The sequence below is a fragment of the Vicugna pacos genome, chromosome 2, assembly GCF_048564905.1.
Source record: "Vicugna pacos chromosome 2, VicPac4, whole genome shotgun sequence".
NCBI lineage: Eukaryota > Metazoa > Chordata > Mammalia > Artiodactyla > Camelidae > Vicugna > Vicugna pacos.
The window spans coordinates 70,511,284-70,532,709 of NC_132988.1; the positions used below are offsets into that span (position 1 = coordinate 70,511,284).

Here is a 21,426-nt window from a genome sequence, read left to right on the forward strand (position 1 = left end):
TTAAATATACTGAATATTGCACAACTTTGAATCAGAAGCATTTTGGGGGGGAGGGTGTAGCTCAGTGGTAGAATGTGTGCTTAGCATGCTCAAGGTCCTGGGTTCAATCCCAGTACCTCCATTAAAAATGAACAAATAAATAAATAAACCTAATTACCTCCCCCCTCAAGAAAACCAAAAACAAACAAAAAACCAAAACAAACAAAAAAGGAGGGAAGTTATAGCTCAAGTGGTAGAGCGTATGCTTAGCATGCACAAGGTCCTGGGTTCAATCCCCTGTACCTCATTAAAAAGAATAATTAAAATAAGTAAACCTAATTACTGCCCCAAAAAGGAGAATTTTCGAAAGAGAGTGCCATTGTCAACATCATATGTTACTGAAGTTACTTCTTTATGCTATTGAATGCATATTTTTATTGCAACATATTTTATCAAGTAACTATTTTTGCAAACCTGTATTATTCTAATAAAAGAATTTAGTTCTTTTCAATGTCTATGTAATGAAAAACTAATTTTGAACAATTCAATGCTTATTATGTGCAATAATTATACTTAAAATCATTTTGAAACTATTTATGTTATATAGTTTATTATAATTAGGCTAGAGATGAATTTCCCTTAAAAGAAGGAAAACTAGGCCAATTATTTATTTGGTACATTTCTCAAAAGTTACAAGTTTTTTTAGATCAAATAATTCATTTCTTGATGTTAGCCCATACATAGATTCTTGAAAAGCTGACAAGAATTTCAAGACAAATTTCAAGGCTCAGCTGGGTGGCAGACCAGAGAAGTTTTAGTAAAAGTACAGCATTGGGAGATTTTAAAACATCTGATAAATTGTAAGCTTTAAAAGACATCAAGGAGGAAAAAAGCTTATCCTTTAATAAAAACTTTCTAAGTTTGATCCACAGAAGTGTTAACATAGGCATATTTTAGCCACACCACCTTTGTTGTTTTATAAAAGGTTAAAAAATAGTTTCATTTTGTAACTTCAATCTCTTTTTTAAATAGTAAGTCTCTTGAATTACATTTGAAAAAAAGTACGGAATATAAATTCTCAGCAGTGGATTAATTTCTGTTTGATTTCCATCTGTAGCTATTATTATGATGGGAGTTACTAGCACTAATTTCAATTTCTATGTTTATAGACCCTTTGTTGCTAACTTATGCAAAGAATGGATAAATACGGATTTCAGGCATTAGTTACATTTTTCTTGGCGAAATGATAAAAATACAAGGAAGTGTCATTTTATTTCTGTAATTTAGACAAGGTAAAGACCTTTCCATTTCTTTCTTTCTTTCTTTTTATTTTTCAGCCGTTGCAAAAAGCTTTATTGTTTCTATTTGGTCCAAGACTTGGGAGAGGGCTCCAGGATAGTTAAAAGGCTGCCTGGTAACTGCAGAGAGGCTTCAGGCAGAAGCCATGACACCAGAGGGGCTCCGTAAAGGCCGCTGGGTTGCAGAGACTCCTAGTCGTGCTTGAGGGAGAGCCTTTCGAAGAGATACTCATCCAGCCTGGGGACCAGAGAGCCTGCGGAGGTTAGTCAGGTGGTCACCCATCTTCTTGATGAGTTTCACCTCCTCATTCAGAAAGTGGTTCTCCAGGAAGTCACAGAGATGTGGGTATGCGCGGGCAGAACCCAGGGCATGCAGATCCAAAAGGACCTGGTTCAGGTTCTTCTCCAGGACAGTAGCAGCTTCCATAGCATCCTGGGTTTTACCCCACTCATCTTGAGATGGCTTCTGCACGTCCTGAAAGAGGGCATGGCTGCCGCACTGGTTTTGCATTTTCAAGAGACACTTGGCACCCTCGCACTTCTCCTCAGCCAATTCGTGGAAAAAGTGTCCAGTGCCCTCCAGAGCCACATCGTCGCGGTTGAAATAGAAGCCCAGAGAGAGGTAGTTGTAGGAGGCCCGCAGATGCATGTTGACCAGATGGTTGACAGAGGCATCAACCTCGCTGGAATAATTCTGACGTATCTGGGAGCTCATGGTTGATGGGTAATAAGGATTATAGCTCGCAAAATGGTGTTGGCTGGTCCCAGAGGCTGATCATAGCACAGTGGCTGGTTCTGAAGGATGCAACTGGAAAAAAGGTTGAAGGGTGGTTAGAGGCTGGAGCAAGGGGCATTCCTGGGTCTGTTCCGTCCAAACACTGTTGAAGCAAGAGACAGATCTGTGGGACCACCAAACTCACTTCAAGACCTTTCCATTTCTTAAAAATGTTAACCTGAACTAGGCAGAGTAATGCCTGCGGGGCCACTGGGCAAGTTAGCAATGAACATATTCTCAGATTTGGATCCCAGTTCCCTAAATTGATATATTCATTCTCACAGTCAGGACCTTTTCTCATCTTATGACTGTTTCATTGGTAATATGGAATCACAGAATGTTCAAGGTAGATGGGACCTTAAAGATGATTTAATCCAACTTGACCCACGTGTCATAAAAATATATACAGATCTGTGTGTTTGAGTTTGGAGCTAGAAATTGACAGTGATCTGAATTAAACTGTATAGTAAAGAGTTGAGAAGTTTGAAATAAATTGTTAAGAAATCTGAGTGAAAGTAGACTTAAATTCTAGAGACCCAGTGTAATATGAGGAAAGGTGGAATAAGGAACCATTCTACCATTAGAGTTTTGAAGAGAGAAGGACTTAAGAGATGGGACAAACCAATGATGGTCATCTAGTGTGGTTTTTATACTGTGAACTTTCTTTTCTTTGTCTTCTGTGACATTTTCAGCCAAGAGTTTTCCCACTAATGCAAGTGGGTATTTTAGAGGGATGGTTTATGGAGGGAGATGAGGGGAAAGTTGATATTTGGATTATATTACAATTTTTTTGCATTAGAAATGCCTATAAGAGTTTATACATGTTGGACAATTTTCTTATTTTTTAATGGGAAATGTATCTTCACAAGTGAATAAGAAATTAAATTGCTTACCATGTTTCAATTGGCTAGTTTGATGGTTAATGGTCTTTCACTTTTCTACCCTTCTGTATTTGTTAGAAAGCAGTCCAGGGCCTTCAATGATAGGTAGGATTTATCTTACCTGTCCATGGATGTGGACATCCACACACATGTCCTTAGTACAGAAGGAAGAACGCTAAGAAAAGATTTTTACTTTCTTAGCTTTCTCTCCAAATAAATCCAATTTCCCATATTTTGGAATGACGTTGGGTTAAGTACTTGTTTCAGGAAAGTCTCTGTTTAAATACTGAGGCTATTATCAGACATGGTTGTCACATTTTAATGCATATGTTTCACTTTATTTCTAAGAGAAAGCAACCCAGAAGTAGTAACCTATCACAAAAGGAGATGACATAAGGACTGGACCAAGAAGATGGACAGATGGAGGGAAACCTGATTTGAATGACTTGGTGAGAAGCTTCAGGAATGCAGAGAGTAGTCAGAGGGCATAGGTTTAAGGTTATGATGGGTTAGCAAAGAAGTGGGGAACTGGTCCCAAGCGAGATTTCATCTATTTCAAAACTGTGCTTTTTCTATCTGTCAACATGAATGCTTTAAAAATATTGGACAAAAGGGATAAAGGGTCAGCTTTAATCCCAGTTGTATTTCAAATGTTATTTTTTTCTCTTCTAAATGATCAGTACATTATTGTTCCTTCCATATTGAAGTAATCTTCTTAACCACTCTCTTTAAATTTCATCCATAAAAATGGGAGAACATTAAAAAATTTTTGGAGCTAGTTTCCTATTTACCAAGAAACTAGATTCTGTAAGCCATATTTATAACTCTTGTTTTAAATAATTACATTTACTCTCATACCATTTTCCTTCGATGACTAACTGAATATGAGTTTAAAAGGTTGAAGAACAGAGTATTTAGAAATAACCAACAATTGTGTAGTTTTATTCTTCTCAGTACAGCATGTACATTTAGAATTAATATGAGAAAAATGGAAGTATCCTTACTTTGGGAACCACATGTTCAAGGGTTTTTTATTAATTAAGATAAGTTTTGAGCAGATAGTGTTAAGAATTAAATATTTTAATTTCTCAACCATCTGTTAATCTTTAAAAAGGATACACATGTGGAAAACACATTATTGATACTCCAAGGAAAGATTCCTTCAGGAGTTTTCAATTTTATATTTGGAAACTATGGGACCTTCATTAAACATAGGACTTTCAATTTTAAGTTTCTAGAATTACAGTGAATTTGATTTTTTTTTGTTTTCTATATTTACCATTATATTACAATATAATATTGCAGTGCAAATTAGATAGAGAGACTATTATTATTTTCATTTGTTAAATAAAAAATGTGCACAAAGTATATGTATGAATGACAAAGGTCTGATTCTGTGAATTGGTAATACCATTATATCCAATGATAAAGATTCCATGTTTGGTCAGACCTTCTCAGAAGACTCATAAGGAAAAAGCTTGGGTTGAACACTTACTTCAAATGAAAGATGCCTACTTTTTCTTGGAAGCAAAAAGAAAAATTGACATAATTTATCCAAAAGGGAGAAAGGAAAAAAGTATGAAATAGGGATGGAAAGAATATGATGCCTGGTAAAGAAGATCTAGGATTCTTATAACCCCTAAAGGCATAATCAGACTCAGCCTGTCCTGTGTATATTTTGATGGCAAAGATCATCATTACTGCCATTGCATCCATTTTCTTCCTCATGTCTTCTTAACTGAAAGTTTTATGACAGATAGCCACATTGCCTCTGAGTACTTTGCGCCAGGGCCTGGATCATATGTGGGCTAGAGCTGAGATGAAAATGTAGGACTTCTGAATACCCATTTGAGTTGTTACTGTTGCTATAGCTTTCTTAGTTTGCATCTGAAACGTCAGCTTTTTCGGACAAAACAGTTTCAGAAGAATGAAAAGGCATGGAAGCCCTCTAATATGTGTGTGTGTGTCTGTACATTTTTCATTACTTATCAGTAAAAGCATATTTGAAATTAGTAATAGATACAGTTTGGAGCTTAGCTCTTTTTTAGTATGTCTTATTTCTGAGCTAAGTCGTTGGTTCGGTTAAATTTTTGCAAATATTGAAACTAAAATGTTCAAATGACAAGTCACAGACAGAGGACATGGTAATGGTACAAATCGTTTAAACTCTTATGTAAAAATTGATAAGATGTTTTACATAACTTTAATGACTTGACAAGGTCTTGTAGAGAAAACAGTTCCAGATGGCAAACATACGTAAGGGATTTAGTCAAACAATTTTTTGGCAAGAATGCTATGAATTTTGTAATCATTTGTGAGCCAATGAAATACAAAGATGAGTCTAGTTAATAATCTACAATTATTGGCTAAAGAAGTATATTAATGCTGATTTCCCTCTACACATCCTACCTTTTCTCTTCTGTCAGCCTCTCAAGCCTTTGACACAATGAAGTGGGTGACTTTTATTTCCCTTCTCTTTCTCTTCAGCTCTGTTTATTCCAGAGGTGTGTTTCGTCGAGATACATGTAAGAATTCTATTTTTCTATTGTTCAACTTATTTTATTTTCCTAGTAAAAGAAAGTGTCAGCAAACCTTGAATCTTTAATGAAGTAAGTTTTCCTTTAGTGCTTATTTCTGGACTGTTATATTTTGTATTTGTGAACCCTTAGGCAGTCATTTTATGAATATATTTCTAACATCCTAGGTGAAAAAATAGTGAGAATTGTTTAGTATTTATAATTTCCTTTTGCACATGAAGGAACTTATGCAGAGTGACTTAAACTTAACAGAATATAGTTGAAGATAGAATTCAAAACTTCAAATTCCCAAAGGCCTGTCCACTGTACCTTAATTTACAAAAACAAAACAAAACAAAACAAAACCTGCATTGTTAATGTTATTGCTAGAACTTGTATTTCTATTTTTCACTTCGAACTGTCCTCCCAGTAGCTATTAATAGACACTACAAGAGCATTAGCTTTTATCTGAGTTTGAATATAAAGCTATAAATATTTAATGATTTTAATGACTTTTTTTCAAATAGCATCATTGGTGATTAAATAACTCTTCTGTTTAAATGCAGAAGAAATAATTCACCACCATCCTAAGATTTTCTGTAGAGATCAGAGCCCAATATCTTGAAACAAATGAATACCTAAGTCAAATGGAGAGAAACAGAAAAAAATAATATCTTAAACAGTTGTTTCTTCACAATTTAAGCAAATCTTTTTATTTTTTTTGTCTCCTTTTTTCCCCTCCCCAGACAAGAGTGAGATTGCTCATCGGTTTAAAGATTTGGGAGAAGATGATTTCAAAGGCCTGTAAGTTAAAATATTGAAGAATCAAATTTAATGTTTCTAATAGTGTCGGTCATTATTCTGAAGTCCTTATATTCCCCTGTCATCAGAGATTCTAGAACAGTACTGTCCAATAGAATTATCTGCATTGATGGAAATATTCTATATTGGTGTTGCCTAATATGGTTGTCACTGGCTACGTGTGGCTATTGAGTACTTTAAATATGGCAAGTGCAACTGAGGATCAAAAAGTTAAACAGTATTTAATTTTAATTTATTTAAATATATATTGTCACTTGTGGCTAATGGCAACCATATTGGACAGTGTAGCTCTGCAGCTCTTATATAACCTGCATGGTGGAAAAGATTTTACTGTATGATTCCTTTAACAACTCGCTTACTACATTCCTTTACCTAGCAAATCGTTCTGGTGTTTCTTGAGACCATTTTAATATTTTTTAATCTAGTTAAAAAGTGAGAAAACAGCTTATTTTTCAAGATCTGTCTTATCCTACAGCCTGATTAAATGAGGTATGTGCATGTGATTTTTGTTTTGTTTTAAATAGTTAAAGGGCCGGCAGGGTATAGCTCAGTGGTAGACTGTGCTTAGCATGCAGGAGGTCCTGGATTCAATCCCCAGTACCTCCATTAAAACAAACAAACAAACAAATAAATAGTTAAGGGGCCGATGTAATGCCCCAGTCTTAACAATTAGGTCAATTTACAATGCATTTTGCTTGCCTGCTCTGTGTGTATGTATCTACTGACATGCACAAACATATATTTAGACATGGTGGAAATATACATCCTCTTTGCTTAGAAAGCCACATATACCTGGTTAGACCTCCGATAACAGCTGGTGTGAACAGGCTTTCTGGATAATAGTAAAAAAGATGTGTAAAACAGGGAACATATACAGATGCACAGTTTGTTTTCTAGCACTGCTACCTACTGTCTGTTAAAATTTTGTTATGCTACCCTTTTCTATGTCCCTTGTTTCAGGGTGCTGATTGCCTTTTCTCAGTATCTCCAGCAGTGCCCATTTGACGATCATGTAAAATTAGTGAATGAAGTAACTGAGTTTGCAAAAACATGTGTTGCTGATGAGTCAGCTGCAGATTGTGACAAGTCACTTGTAAGTATATTCTGATTTTGAATAGTATTTCTTCTTCTTTTAAGGAATCCTGAATGTTTAAAATGAAAAAAAAAACATTTTAGTTTTCTCAAGTATTACTAAATGGCTGTATTTGTAAGCAACATTCAAAAGTGGGTGCAGCCATTGTTTCTTCTCTAGTAGAGATGTCCTAGCTATACCCACAGTTTTAAAACATTTCTTTAGTGAGAACACGCACAAGAGTCATAGTATATTTAAATGGAAGTTTTTCATTTGTAGAAATCTCTTTTTAAAATTTGAAGTTAGATTTCTTTTCATAGAGGCTACTAATGATGGCATAGTTTTTATCTTCAGAAAGTACTCAACTGATTTCTGTGCTGATTTTGTTACCTGGGTAAAATAATAGTATAGCATGTTTTCCTCATTTAGGAATATTCATGTTTTACATACAATAAAAAAATCAGGACTTTGAACTTAAGGTATTTTCAGAGAGATCTTCAATACAAGGATAGAGCTTTATGTTTCTCTCACCACTTAATCTATACCTTTCTGGGGACAGGGCAATTTTTTATTTATCACTGAAGCCTTTCTTCTTATTTCTCTCTATATGTACTTCTGCCTCAAGGCAGAATCAGTTCTTTAACTCTGCACAATAATATGGCTCTAAATATGAATTTTTAAAAAATGCTTTTAAAAAAATTAATAAATTCTGTCTTGAGTAGAATATTTCCCCTGAAGTTACAATTACTTTCATAATATAAATTAACGGGCAGAAAGGATTCATTTAATGGAATGTGCTTTGAGTCAAGTATTTCTAGAATTAAAAAACCTGTATTTTAATGTTTAATTAATTAAAACTTAATTAATACACAGTAGATAGTGTTACTCCTCAGTTTTGAATGGTCTTTACTAAAAAGTTGGACCTCTTAAGAAGCAGCAGCTCAAACAAGACACTATCTGAACACTTTCCTCCCTAATGTGAATTCATCTATTACTTAGAGGATTATTTTTCCTTGACTTTTTATTATAGTGATCACTTTCCTAGCCTTTAGTCTCAGGTAGAAATAGGAGTTATGTTTATTCCTTAAAGCCATTGATTGTCTTCTTGCCCTTCTGTTTTGTTCACTGTAAGTAATAGTGTCAAGTTAATTCTTGTGAAAATTACCCATAGATGGTCAAATCAAGGGAAACTCTCTAAACCTGAGGAAAGAAAGTGAATTTTTATATGATTTCCTAACCAAAGTTTACTAGGATATGAATTTTTTAGTACTGTTTTTTGGGTATAAGGAAAATAAAATGCTGCCCAGCAATGTGAATCCTGCTCTCTTCCATTTAGCATATTCTCTTTGGAAATAAACTGTGTACGGTTGCATCTCTCCGTGAGACCTATGGTGAGATGGCTGACTGCTGTGAGAAACAAGAGGCAGAGAGAAATGAGTGCTTTCTGCAACACAAAAATGATAACCCAGACCTCCCTAAACTGAAGCCAGAACCCGAAGCTTTGTGCACAGCCTTCCAGGAAAATGAAAAGAGGTTTGGAGGAAAGTAAGTAATCTGATTTTTGTGCTTCAAAATTAAAAATTAAGGAATAGATCAAGACTCGTTATAACAATGACTATTACAAAAAATATTATCAATGTTAAGATGAAGGTTTTGTTCTAATGACAATGTTCAAAATTTTCAAAGAAGTAATATCTGATATTATAAAATTCTACACAATGAAAAAAGTCCATCAAAGATCTTTAGGAGTTGATTGAAACAGGATATGATCTGTATGAAAATATGTGAAGTTGGCATCTATTAAAATGTTATAAAGATATATATTTAGTATTCTCAGAATTTATTTCATCTTAGTCAATAGCATATCACAGAAATTTAACTATTTTATGCATGTGTGGTTATAAATTTAACCTTTTCACAGACTTAAAGAATGACGAATGCAAGGTCATCATGTACAAATTGCACTCAGTTGGTGAATTAGATGTCTTTGGGTTTTGGAGGCTCTGGGGAGAATGTTAATTACAAATGTTCCTGTAATATTGTCTGCTATAGAAAAATGACTGTCTGTTTTTCTGTTTAAAAATTTAGATACCTATATGAAATTGCCAGAAGACATCCTTACTTTTATGCCCCAGAACTCCTTTACTATGCTCACCAATATAAACACGTTTTTGAAGAATGCTGCAAAGAAGCTGATAAAGCTGCCTGCCTATTACCAAAGGTATTCATTCCCCAGAGAAGAATAAAAGAACAAATTGATAATCAATCCTTAGCTTTGGGGCATCTTAAGGCTAGATTTAGGAAACCTAAGCCTCTGAGAGAAACTTCTTTACATGGTCAGAAAAGCCTTCCTCCCTTTTTTCTCCCCTAAAGATCTTTCACCTTTTTTGAAGGTTATGACTTCCACCTTCCTCCTTCTGAGATTTGCCGAAGTGGATCTGGTAGAGGGAATCACTGTGTATGTGTCTAAATATCCCACCTCTTTTTATGGTGGTAGTTGCTATAATGAAATAATGAAACTCATTTGTTAAATTGCACAGCCAAGAGGCACAGTTTTTGTTCCTCTTTTCATGAGACTTTTTTTTACTGGGTAGGGAATTCAAAGTGGGGGAGAATATAACTGCATCTAGAAGCCTGGGTTTATTTATTCATTCCATAAATATTTATTTATTATGTACTGTGTTATCTTTTCTAGGGAGTTTATGGATATTATGAGAGTTGGTAAAGGAGGGATGAAAATAGATTGTATGCAAAATTAAGAAGTCAGCAAAATTCTATTCCCTGGGATATTAGTGTGCCCTGTTTCCACTTTTCCTTTTAGTTCCCTTTTCCCTGGCAATGCCTCTATGGTGGTTCTTAACTACCTAAAAGTTTCCACTATGACCAGACTGACTTTTCCTCTTCCTACACAGCAAAATAATTATTTGCCAGCAGTGACTACTTGGGAATTTAGGTGTAAGTTACCTCTTTCAAATTTGCTTTGCCATAGTCTCATCTGAGCTAATGAAGGGGTGTTCTTTGGAGAGTTTTTCTTTTCTAACTTTTTCAAAATTATTTCTTTTTGCAGATTGATGCTTTAAGAGAAAGGATATTGACTTCATCTGCCAGACAGAGACTCAGGTGTACCAGTATCCAAAAATTCGGAGATAGAGCTCTCAAAGCATGGTATTTTAACTTAATTTACTTCTTTATAATGATGTAAATGATGATTCAGTTGACAAAATTGTATATTTGTGTGTCATTTTACACAGTGCTTTTATATACATCTTTTGGGTTGTCCAAAAGGTAGAAATTTGACAGATGAAAACCAGAGCATCAATGACAAATTGTCACTTTTTATCACATGTTTTCTAAGTAGTCGAAAAATTTAGAGGACATCTTTTTTGTTCTCCCAGGACAGGTGTTTAAACTTTCATGTGTTTATAGTGATTGAGATCTTAGTATAATGGTCTACTACTTTTATAGAGCTGTAGTCAGGATCTTTTATTTAATTTTATCTCTCCTTCACCCCCAACCAATTATCTGAAAGTGTCTGTTTATCTTTTTATGTTCTGATCATTAATTTCAGCCATCAAGATTTCTTCTCACTTTTTTGTAGCACCATTTCTGCTCTCAATCTCTTGTTTTTACCTGGGCTTCTGTTGTTGTATTATTAGCTAGTTCTAGAAGTATCCTTCAATATCTGAGCCAAGGAACTCACCCCTCTGTCCACCCCCAATCCCTCACTTTCTAGTCAACAATGAATCAACACAAACAGGAAATAGAATGAAAAGAATAGATATTTTGCAAGCTTCTGGGAACTATCACTTGAACTATCTTGACTGTCATCCCTACCATCTACACTACCAAAAGCAACCAAATCAATAAACCTTAACATAAAATGGTATACAGTTAAACAGGCTATGATTGCTTTGGGGAAAGAAGTTAACTTTTATCAGATTTAGGCAACTCTGAAATGACTTGGGAAAACGTGTATATTAGCCTTTTATATCTTGTCATCGAGCTTAGAGACTGTGCTAAGTCAATTTCTTGGTATAAGTGTGCTTAATCAAAACTCTAATTTTGTAGAAGTTATGAAATTTCTTTTCTCAGAGACCTTTAGAAATCAGGAAGAATGTGTTTTAGTTAAGAAAAGAAAAAGATAACTGGAGCTTGTATGGTTCATGAACCTCCCAGTTCATAAAATGGGTTCATATGCATTATCTAATTTAATTCTCACAACATTCTTTGGTTTGGCATGCTGTTGTGACTCTGTAGAGGCTGACGCTCAGAGAGGCTAAGATCACACTTGCCTAGGGTCACACTATTAATAAGCTATAAAGCCAGATCTGGAAGTCAGTCCTGTGCTCCAAACCTGATGCCTCTCAGCAGGTAGCCTGTTTTGAAATCCCTCTTTGATTTCTGCTTTTATGAATCACTGGATTTCTGACCACCATACGCATTCTTACAATGGATAATTCTGCCCAAAGGAAACATTTCGTCTAAGATAATGATTTGGTTGAGAAGTAGCATTGAAATAAGAACTAATGAATTTTACAGATTATTTCTCCATTATTTTGTCCTAAATTTTCTTGTTATATGTAGTATTTTCCTACTGCTTTCACATAAAATGTTGCCACAAAATATTATGTTTCACATAAAATATTAACACAAAATATTATGTTAATAATATTTTGATAGGAGAATTTTCTTTTCAGGTCAGTAGGTCACCTGAGCCAGAAATTTCCCAAGGCTGATTTTGCAGAGATTTCCAAGATAGTGACTGATCTTACAAAAATCCACAAGGAGTGCTGCCACGGTGACCTGCTTGAGTGTGCAGATGACAGGGTAAAGAATCCTCAGTGTGCTTTCTGGTGACTTACATGCTCAAGTTGGTAGAATCAATTTGTTCAGCATCATAACAACTGAGAGTGGGTTGAGATTGTCCTCTATGCTCTAATCTGCTCAGTGCTCTCCCTGCCTTGTGACACTTTTTTAAAAAATCTGATATCCTACTCATTAAATGATTTGATAAACTCATTTACTAATTTATGATGTCTTTTAGTCATATTCTAAGTGAGAACAAAATCTTAAAACTGAAATAAGACAGTTACAAAGGTAAATTTCTAAGAAAATTATTTTGAGGAGGTGGGAGGAGTTGGAAAAAGGCTAAATTCTGAAGAGAACTTTGGAAATTATATAATTTTTCTCTATATTCTCTCTTAATTAACTCTGCATGTTAAAAATACAAATATTTAGTATGCTATCTGTTTTCCTCAAACTGAAAATTATGACCAAATACCAGGATTCTAATCTCTCAGGACACTTTCTGGAAAATTTAAGGCAGCTATTCTACATGTGTAAGTAGGGTCTGTGACTATGCTCTTGACTAATTTTTCAAAAATCTCTAACATTTTATTTAGTCTTTTGACTTCAAAATGCCTGCACTTAATTTTGGGTGAATATTTGGTAAAACAGTACTGAATTTTAATTTAAAATGTAAATGCTTTAACAGTAGAAATATAAAATTAAATGAGCACCTATTCTAAGTAGATTTTTTAATCAAGTGGAAATATTTTAACAGTTGTACCTGAATCTCCAGGCTTAGCAGCACAGACAGAAAATGTTCACAGAACGCAAGTTGGTACATGTATGGTGTTAGAATACAATGAACATATCCTACCAACATAATAAAAGTCTGGGGAGAAAGTGTATTGATGTCAATTTACATTGAATGATGTCCATCAACTTGCTTGTAGGCGGATCTTGCCAAGTATTTTTGTGACAATCAAGAAACAATCTCCTCTAAACTGAAGGAATGCTGTGAGAAACCTCTATTGGAAAAATCCCACTGCATTCATGAGGCAGAAAGAGATGAGATACCAGAAAACCTGCCTGCAATAACTGATCAGTTTGCTGAAGATAAGGACGTTTGCAAACACTACAAGGAGGAAAAAGATGTCTTCCTGGGCATGTAAGTGGATAAGGAATGATCCTTTCATAGTTTTACATGGTCTCGAGATTTAGGAAATTGTTTTAAACTTTCCTTTGGAATTGCTACAATTTTCATGTTGCCTACAATGTTTCTTTATTCTTTCTTCTCCTACCCTTTAAACATTTTTGGAAAACATTAATTAGTTTTTAAAAACTATAAAATGATACATGCTCACAGCAAATGCTTAATCAATAGAGAAGAGTACAAAGTAATAATAAAAGTCTATTTTTACTCCCCCACCCTACACCTTACGTCTTAGAGATATTTCTGAAAATACCTGTAGAAATATTTTGTGTAAATTATAATGTAAATTATAATGTAAATTATATACATTAGTCATTCATGCATTCATTCAAAGAGTATTTCTTGAACTTATAATACATATGTGTGAATATATGTAATACATCTTTGTTTCTGTATTTATCTACCTATCTATGTATCTATCTGATAGCAGCAAAGAACTATGAAGAGAAGTATGAAATCTATTACCAGGTGCTTTACATTTGGTTAAACATACCAGAGGGCCAGTACATGGCAAGGCAGCATATAATTAAATGACAGAATCAATGATTATATAAAGTCAGTAAGCATGGTGAATACACTTTGCATTTTATTGCTCAATTATAATAGTATTTTTGCACTAAATAATATTTCATAAAACTATGTACCCATCAAGATTTTACTCATACAGAGAGGAAAAAAATTTTAGAATATATCTCTATTTATCTGTCAGAGCCTTTTTGAGGTGTAGTCCAAATCAAGCAAAATATACCTTATAGTAATAGGTGTCATTCATCAAACGTTTAATAGGTGCCAGACAGCGTGTGTTTTGCAGAGATTATGTCATGTATTTCTCCCAACTCACCTTATGATATAGATACTATTATTATCCCCATTCCACAGAGGGGAAAACAAAGGCTCTGATAGTTTTAATAAGTTGCCTGAGGTCATATAGTAAAATAAATGACAGAGCCAGGATTTGTTAGATTTAACTCTGAACCTCCCAAGTCCTTAGCCACTAAGCTTCACTGCATGGGGTTTAGTCAAATTCAGACCTTTAGAATATGAGTTACTTTTGTGGTTAGTTATGTGGTTTTTCTTGCTCATTTGTCCAACTAAATCTATTTTATCTTCATCTTAATTAGGTTTTTGCATGAATACGCAAGAAGGCACCCTGAGTATGCTGTCTCATTGATGCTGAGAATTGCCAAGGAGTATGAAGCCACACTGGAGGACTGCTGTGCCAAAGATGATCCTCATGCCTGCTATGCTACCGTGGTAAGTTTCCTGAAGGAAAAAAAAATGTAACTCTTTGACTGATGATTCCAATAACAGGAAAGAAAAATAATGCAAGAACATAAAATGTTATATAGTGCAATTTAGGTCTTTTCTTGAGATGGTTCAGATTCTGTGCTTTTAAACATTATAGGAATCATAGCCTTAAATAGAAAAGAAAGATCTAAAGAGAGCAATCTCTAATTTCACAAAATCTTGAACATGCTTTTTTCTTTTCTTACACTGCTGAGAACAAAATAAGGTAAAGTCAAATGTTAATTAAAAGAAATTTAACTTAGATATAAAGAAAGTTAACCTTGGTTCCACATTTTGTCAAGTATCAAGAATTAGCATCTTAAGGAAGATTGTGAAATCTATTAATTCAGAATATTTTCAAATCTTTTTGAGAAGGTTTAGGAATGGTTTTATAGGAAATTAAGTAAGGAGAGGAAAACTGAAAAGTTTTGGAGACTTTTAAGATGTTTAGCTATGTTAAAATAAGATTTTAATATGTTTTAAGATATTTAGCATTCCTAGCACATATAGTGGTTTTCAAATTGAAGAATCAGAGGGAAGTCATTTTTCCCTCTACCAGGAACCTGTTATATGCCAGGTGCCACACAGAAACCAATGACCAAGGTAAAATCTCTTAGAAAGCTCAGGATGCAACTGGAGAGATGGCTGAATAATATTGATGCTTACATTCATACCCATTGTTTACTGAGCTTTTTACTATGTTCCAGGCTCTGTTTTAATTCCATTAGCTCATGTAGTTTACACAGCAATTCTCTGAAATGAGGACCACCATCATCTCCATTTTAGAGGTGAGGGTTCCAAAGCATGGAGATGTGGAGTAAAGCTGCACAGCTAGAAAGTGAGTGAGGTGGCCTGGCTCAAACACTGGTAGTCACACTCCAGAGTCTGACTGTTCTTAGTCACTTATCCTATGCAGTCTTGCCAAATAAATGGTTTAAATGTACTATAATAGATTTGGCATCAAAAGTGTATTTACGTGGCTTTGGGCAGAAAGAAGGAAAGATCTTATTCTGCCGAAGAGGGTGAAAAACAACCTCCATCTGTTCCTCTGATAGAATGCTGTAAACACAATTCTTTCATTTTTCAGTTTGATAAACTCCAGCATCTTGCAGATGAACCTCAGAATTTAGTCAAACAAAACTGTGAACTTTTTGAAAAACTTGGAGAGTATGGATTCCAAAATGAGTAAGTATTTTGCTTATTGGCTATTTTTTCTTGATCATTTAGTAAATATGTAAGGCAATATATAGACCACCCATCATGGAACTTTTAATCATGAAAATAAATTATGTATTTATAATCACTCTCTATCACAAAAGACTGGAGAAAATGAGATAAAATAATTGATGAAATGAAGAGGCCTGTATTTGAGTGAAGTTTAAAAAATTGATCTCTTAAGACTGGGAGGAAAAATGTCAAATCTTGGGATATAGAAACTGCAGATGCCCTTTGAAAGGTAAGGAGTAGTTTACGAGCAAACAAAATATAGCAATGGTTCACAGAGCAGGAAATAGTAGGTCTCGAATAGAAATAGCTCAATAAGATGATAGATTAATGTCCTGATTAAATAGAGCCACATTATTCAGTAAATATTTATTGTTCAGCTTACACATGTTAGCACTCTTCTAGCTATCAGTGCTTGGAATAACAGCAATGAACAAGACACAGTTTCTTCCCTTGAGTAGATTCCAGTCATATATTGGCTTTCTGTGTGTGATAAGCATTTGCATGTGGCATTAGATTAACATTTCATGTGGTGATTAGCATTCTTATTATTAGTAGCAGTAAATTATTATTAGTAAACTATTATTACATGTTAGCATATTATTATTACATGTTAGATACCATGTCAGGTTGATTGCATACTTTGTTTCTTTTAATTTAATCCTATGCCATCCCTATTGATCTTTCAAATTTAGTATAGTGCTGATATAGATTAAGCTCTCAGTAAGTTTTATTGAAAGATACAATTAATAAATATTTTAATGTCACTGAATTATAATAAGTCACTTTCCTAAGATAATACAGCACAGATGAAATTCAAAGCTAGGCTTAATTAGTTCTCAGGACAAAGTCTTCACTCACATTACCCCACCAATCTAGAGACGAAGATAATTTTATAAATGGAAAACCATCTGCATAGATTTTTGGCTAAGTATTCTCTGCTTGACATATTATGTTATAAAAAGACAGTTTCTTGCCTGGCTGAAAGGATATGAACTATTTTGTTACAGCATCTTAGTTCGTTACACTAAGAAACTACCACAAGTGTCAACTCCAACGCTCGTGGAAGTCGCAAGAGGCCTAGGAAGAGTGGGCACTAAATGTTGTACACTTCCTGAATCAAATAGAATGTCCTGTGCTGAAGACTACGTGAGTCTTTTAAAATATAATAAAGTTAAAAATGATGATTCTTTGCTTTTAGATATGGACAAAGCTAACTTTCAGAAGCAGGGTGTATGTATGTGTTGTGTATATGGTAGTGAAAGCCAGGACTTGTTCACCTATATTATCCTGACCATCAGAATGAAGATTTATATACAATTCTAAAAATGATCAATTGTTTTGAAAAATTTCCATGAATTTTCAATGTTCTATCCTGGCATTTTCTAAATTATTATTTTTTGGGGTCTTTTCTTTAATGTATCAGCATAGGACTGTTTCTTCCCTACTCTAACACATATTTCAGGACTCACCTCAAATTTTTTAATCAATTGTTTTCTCAAGTAAATTGTTCTTAAAATGTAGCCATATTTGATTAAAAGAGAAAAGACTGCTCATAGTCCCTTATTACTTGCAGTTCTAAAGATAAGCAAATCACTGCCTCAAATCACCCCTGGATTCAATGTTGCTAGTTAAAGTATAACAAAACTTTTCATTATACTTCTGAATTTCTGCTCTCTGGCCTGTTTTTAGCTGTCCCTGGTCCTGAACCGGTTGTGCGTGTTGCATGAGAAGACACCAGTGAGCCCCAGAGTTACCAAGTGCTGCACAGAGTCCTTGGTGAACAGACGACCATGCTTTTCTTCTCTGGCAGCCGATGAAACATATGAACCCAAAGAATTTGATGATAAAACATTCACCTTCCATGCAGATTTATGCTCAGTTTCTGAGCCTGAGAAACAAATCAAGAAACAAACGTGAGGAGTATTTAATTACTGCATATATTTTAGTCTTGATAGTGAGAACTGTAAATTGAAAAGAGCAACTTTTTCTGAAGTAGTTATATACCTTAAACACTTAAGTATTGGCCATATTAAGCTGATAAAAGTTTCAAGAATAAAATAGTGTTTTGTTTTCTTAGCAAAAGAAAAAAAACTGTATCATAATCTTGCCTCTAAATCATTCAGAATAATCTTGTGGATAAAAGCTGCAGTAGAATATTATCTTAGCCTAGCTCCAGGAAAAAAGCTGAAGAATTAACTGAGGCATTTCTGCAGATAGCAAATCAGTTAGTAGAAATCAGAGGAGAATTTATTTCTAGATATGAATGGTTATTTTCAGTTTGTTCTATGGCAACCCACAGGTGAGACAAACCCTCAAGATCTGACTTTTGAGAATGAAACTTGGATTAAAAACATCTGGGATTGTGAGTTCTGAGGCTTGACTCCCTATTACTGTCACAAGGGGTTATAATTGCATGAAATTTAGCAACATAAGGTTGCTATGATCTCTGGTGGCTTCTGATCATGACCATAGACTTAAGAGTACTATTGCAAAGCCTATCATCCCCACATGACCCTCTCCCTAGCACTGTTCTCTCTATAGATGCCAATGAAAGAGAACCACCAGCTCCCATGAATTTGAATAGTCCTATTTCCTGTGGCCTCTCCACAGTTAACTTTTAATGGGGCAAATTACAAAAACCAAATATAAAGATTCTCAGATTAGAAACTTTTAAAGTGGAGCCCAAGATAAGTAAGTTTTTAAGGATCCTTTTTAGCTCTTAAATAGCTATAAAATTCAATATGGCATAATTTCCAAAATGTTAATAGTGTATAAATGCAACGACATCATCCCTCCCGCTGATTTACTAGAGAACGGTTTGTTGAGATTTACTGACACTACAAATGTTGAGCAGTTTACAGTCAGTGCTTAATTTGATCCATCCACTAACCCTGTGAAGGTGGATTTTATTCTCCTCACTGTGTAAATGTGAATATTGACACTTTCAATGGTAAGCCTGGGCCTCAAAGCCAGAGTTGCCTGGCTCTGAGATTTATAATCTTAACCAGCAGTGCTACCATCTTTACCATCTCCATTCTTCTTTAGTGAGTAAACTTTTTTTTTCTTTTTTTCTTTCCTTTTTGTTTTCATTCAAATGCAGTGCACTCGCTGAACTGTTGAAACACAAGCCTAAGGCAACAGACGAACAACTGAAGACTGTTATGGAGAAATTTGTAGCTTTTGTAGAGAAGTGCTGCGCAGCGGTTGACAAAGAGGGCTGCTTTAGTGTGGAGGTACTGGCGTTGTTTGTCTTCATGTTTGTGTGTCTCATTCCCTTTGCTGTTGCTTTTGATCAGGCTTTAAGTGTCTGAAGGACACTGTGCATGCAGAATAGAAATCTTATCAATTGTCTTACAAAAGACTGAAATAGCTCTTTTTTTAAAAAAAAATCTCCTGCTTAGTATTTGTTCTCTTTCCAAAGTTGTGATGTTTATATATAGACACAAATATTTGTAAGGCCTGAAATCTTCTGGCAGAGACATTACCAAACCAAAACATTAATCTATTTAAGCAATTTCTTGAAAAATGCTGGTTTGTGATTTGGTTGAATCTCAGTGCTTGGCTTTACAGGGTAATGGGGTAGTTTACAGTTAAATGCCTGAATCATTTACTATTTCCCCCTACGACTTAACAGTAATTTTTTTTATTCCTTTGGGGGCAGTTATGCCAGTGAGCTTCCTTCTAGAGATTCTAGTACTAAGCTGGAATTAAAGGATGTGATGTATGTAAAATTACTTTGTAATCACCAATGGCTGTATAAATGTTACTTTTAAAATTTTAATAGTGATGTTAATATTTTCCCCACTTCTGTCATTTCTTTGTATTTAGGGTCCACTTCTTGTTGCTGCAACTCGAACAGCCTTAGCCTAAAAACAACACAATCGTAAGCATCTCAGGTAACTATACTTTGGGTTTTTTTTTTTAAAGCAATTATAAAAGTTATTATTAAAATAGCAAAGATCAAATGACCAATGCCAACCACTGTTCTAAGCTTGTTATGTATATTAACTTCTTTAATTCTCAAAATACTTGCTTGAGTTGAGTACCATAAATATTCTCATTTTGAAGATGAGAAAATGAAGGCCCAGATCAAGGGATAGGTTAAGTCATTCACCCAAGGACCATCCAGCTAGTGAGAGATGGAGCCAAAATTCAAAATTCAAACCAGAGTTTGAGAGTTAACCATTGTCTTGTTCTGACCTAATATGACACAGAAGATAGTCATTCAGCTAGGCAGCAGTGGTTCAGCAGTGGAATATGTTAGGTAACAGGCCAGACCATATGAAGGTGCATTTTTGTATGTAAAAGACCAGTTGACTATGAATGATTTTGCATAGTTCAACCATATAGCTCCAGAGCACATTCATTTCACTGGAGAATATAAGTCTATCTTCTGTGAACTTCTACTATAAGTCAGTAATCTGCTACTAAGTTTTCAATGTGTCAACATACTGAGCCTTAAGAGAATTTCTCTTCTTATGACAAAAGACTCCCTTTAAAATTTAGTTGTTTGAACATGAACATGTTTTACCCATTTGGTTATAATATTTTGGGGGAAATTAAAAAATAGAATAACTTCCTTTTTTGAAGCAAGTTGTTCAACTATTTTTTCTTGCATGAATTATTTCCATATTTTTCAAACCAACTGTGATGTTTATTCCACTTTAGGTTTTAACTTGCTCATTGTCCTTATGGCAATACCTACATATAATGCATTCAGGCAAGGAACCAGTTTCATATCTCTGCAAATTTGGGCATTTCAAATGTGATTTGTTTTAGTCCTACATGGCAAGATGTTCTTCCTAAAGGTCTAACTTTGAGAAGACAACTTTTTTGTTTGTAATTAACTTAGGTGAGAAGTAGTGTTAAGTAAATGACTGACAGCTGATGATGAAAAGCCTGTGATGTTGAAGCCTGAGGAGCCTGATGACATCAGTGACAAAGAGGGGTCTATACAGTCCTTACTGGTGTGTCCTCTTAGGGGAGAACACAACAGAAGTGTTCACCTGCCATGAGTCTAGGACAGGCTTGAGTCGTTTTCACTGGTAGAAATTGCAGAAAGACAATCTAAGCAATTTAGCATTCACTTGAATAGGTTTGAAAAAAATACCATTTTATAAACAGTAATTATATTTATCCTTTTGTTCTTCAGCCTACCCTGAGAAGAAGAGAAAGAAAGAGAAATGGAGACCCAGAGCTTATTCATCTGTTTTTCTTTTTCTGTTGGTGCTAAACCAACGCCCTATCTAAAGAACACGGATTTCTTTAAACATTTTGCCTCTCTTCTCTATGCTACAATTAATAAAAAAAAAAATGAAAAGAATCTAACATAATTGTCCATGACTGTTATTTTTCAAAGATGTGTTGCTATTCTGAAATTTTTGTAAGTTCTGTCAAAGTCCCACTGTTCTCTCTTCCCCCATCTCAGCAGAGGACTTTCAGTTCCTTCTGGGTTAATTACGTAAAAGAAACATTAATATTGTTCTGAGTTAGGGATTATAGACATTCAAAGGAATATTTTAACATTATGATAGTTTCAAATAAAAGAATAGAAACTGTGGTATAGGTAAG

At 34.5% G+C, this 21,426-nt stretch overlaps 1 protein-coding gene and 1 pseudogene across 3 annotated transcripts; one reads left to right on the plus strand and one right to left on the minus strand.

Moving 5' to 3' along the window:
* The first annotated feature begins 1,324 nt into the window (after positions 1–1,324).
* On the plus strand, positions 1,325–21,183 carry ALB (albumin). Of its 3 annotated transcripts, XM_072973211.1 has the most exons (17): positions 1,325–1,539; positions 3,282–3,382; positions 5,421–5,458; positions 6,196–6,253; positions 7,232–7,364; positions 8,680–8,888; positions 9,432–9,564; positions 10,411–10,508; positions 12,041–12,170; positions 13,082–13,296; positions 14,463–14,595; positions 15,716–15,813; positions 16,863–17,001; positions 17,545–17,768; positions 18,956–19,088; positions 19,684–19,751; positions 21,008–21,183. In XM_072973211.1, exons 2-16 carry the CDS (start codon positions 3,375–3,377, stop codon positions 19,723–19,725), a joined length of 1,791 nt encoding a protein of 596 aa, XP_072829312.1. In that variant the 5' UTR covers positions 1,325–1,539; positions 3,282–3,374; the 3' UTR covers positions 19,726–19,751; positions 21,008–21,183. The 3 variants fall into 3 exon arrangements, with proteins under 3 accessions (XP_072829312.1, XP_006212587.1, XP_072829315.1); XM_006212525.4 differs by lacking the exons at positions 1,325–1,539; positions 3,282–3,382 and having other exon boundaries at positions 5,343–5,458; XM_072973214.1 differs by lacking the exons at positions 1,325–1,539; positions 3,282–3,382; positions 5,421–5,458; positions 6,196–6,253 and adding an exon at positions 6,481–6,760.
* LOC102531728 (ferritin light chain pseudogene) lies at positions 1,468–1,992 on the minus strand (annotated as a pseudogene).
* Positions 21,184–21,426: the final 243 nt, after the last annotated feature.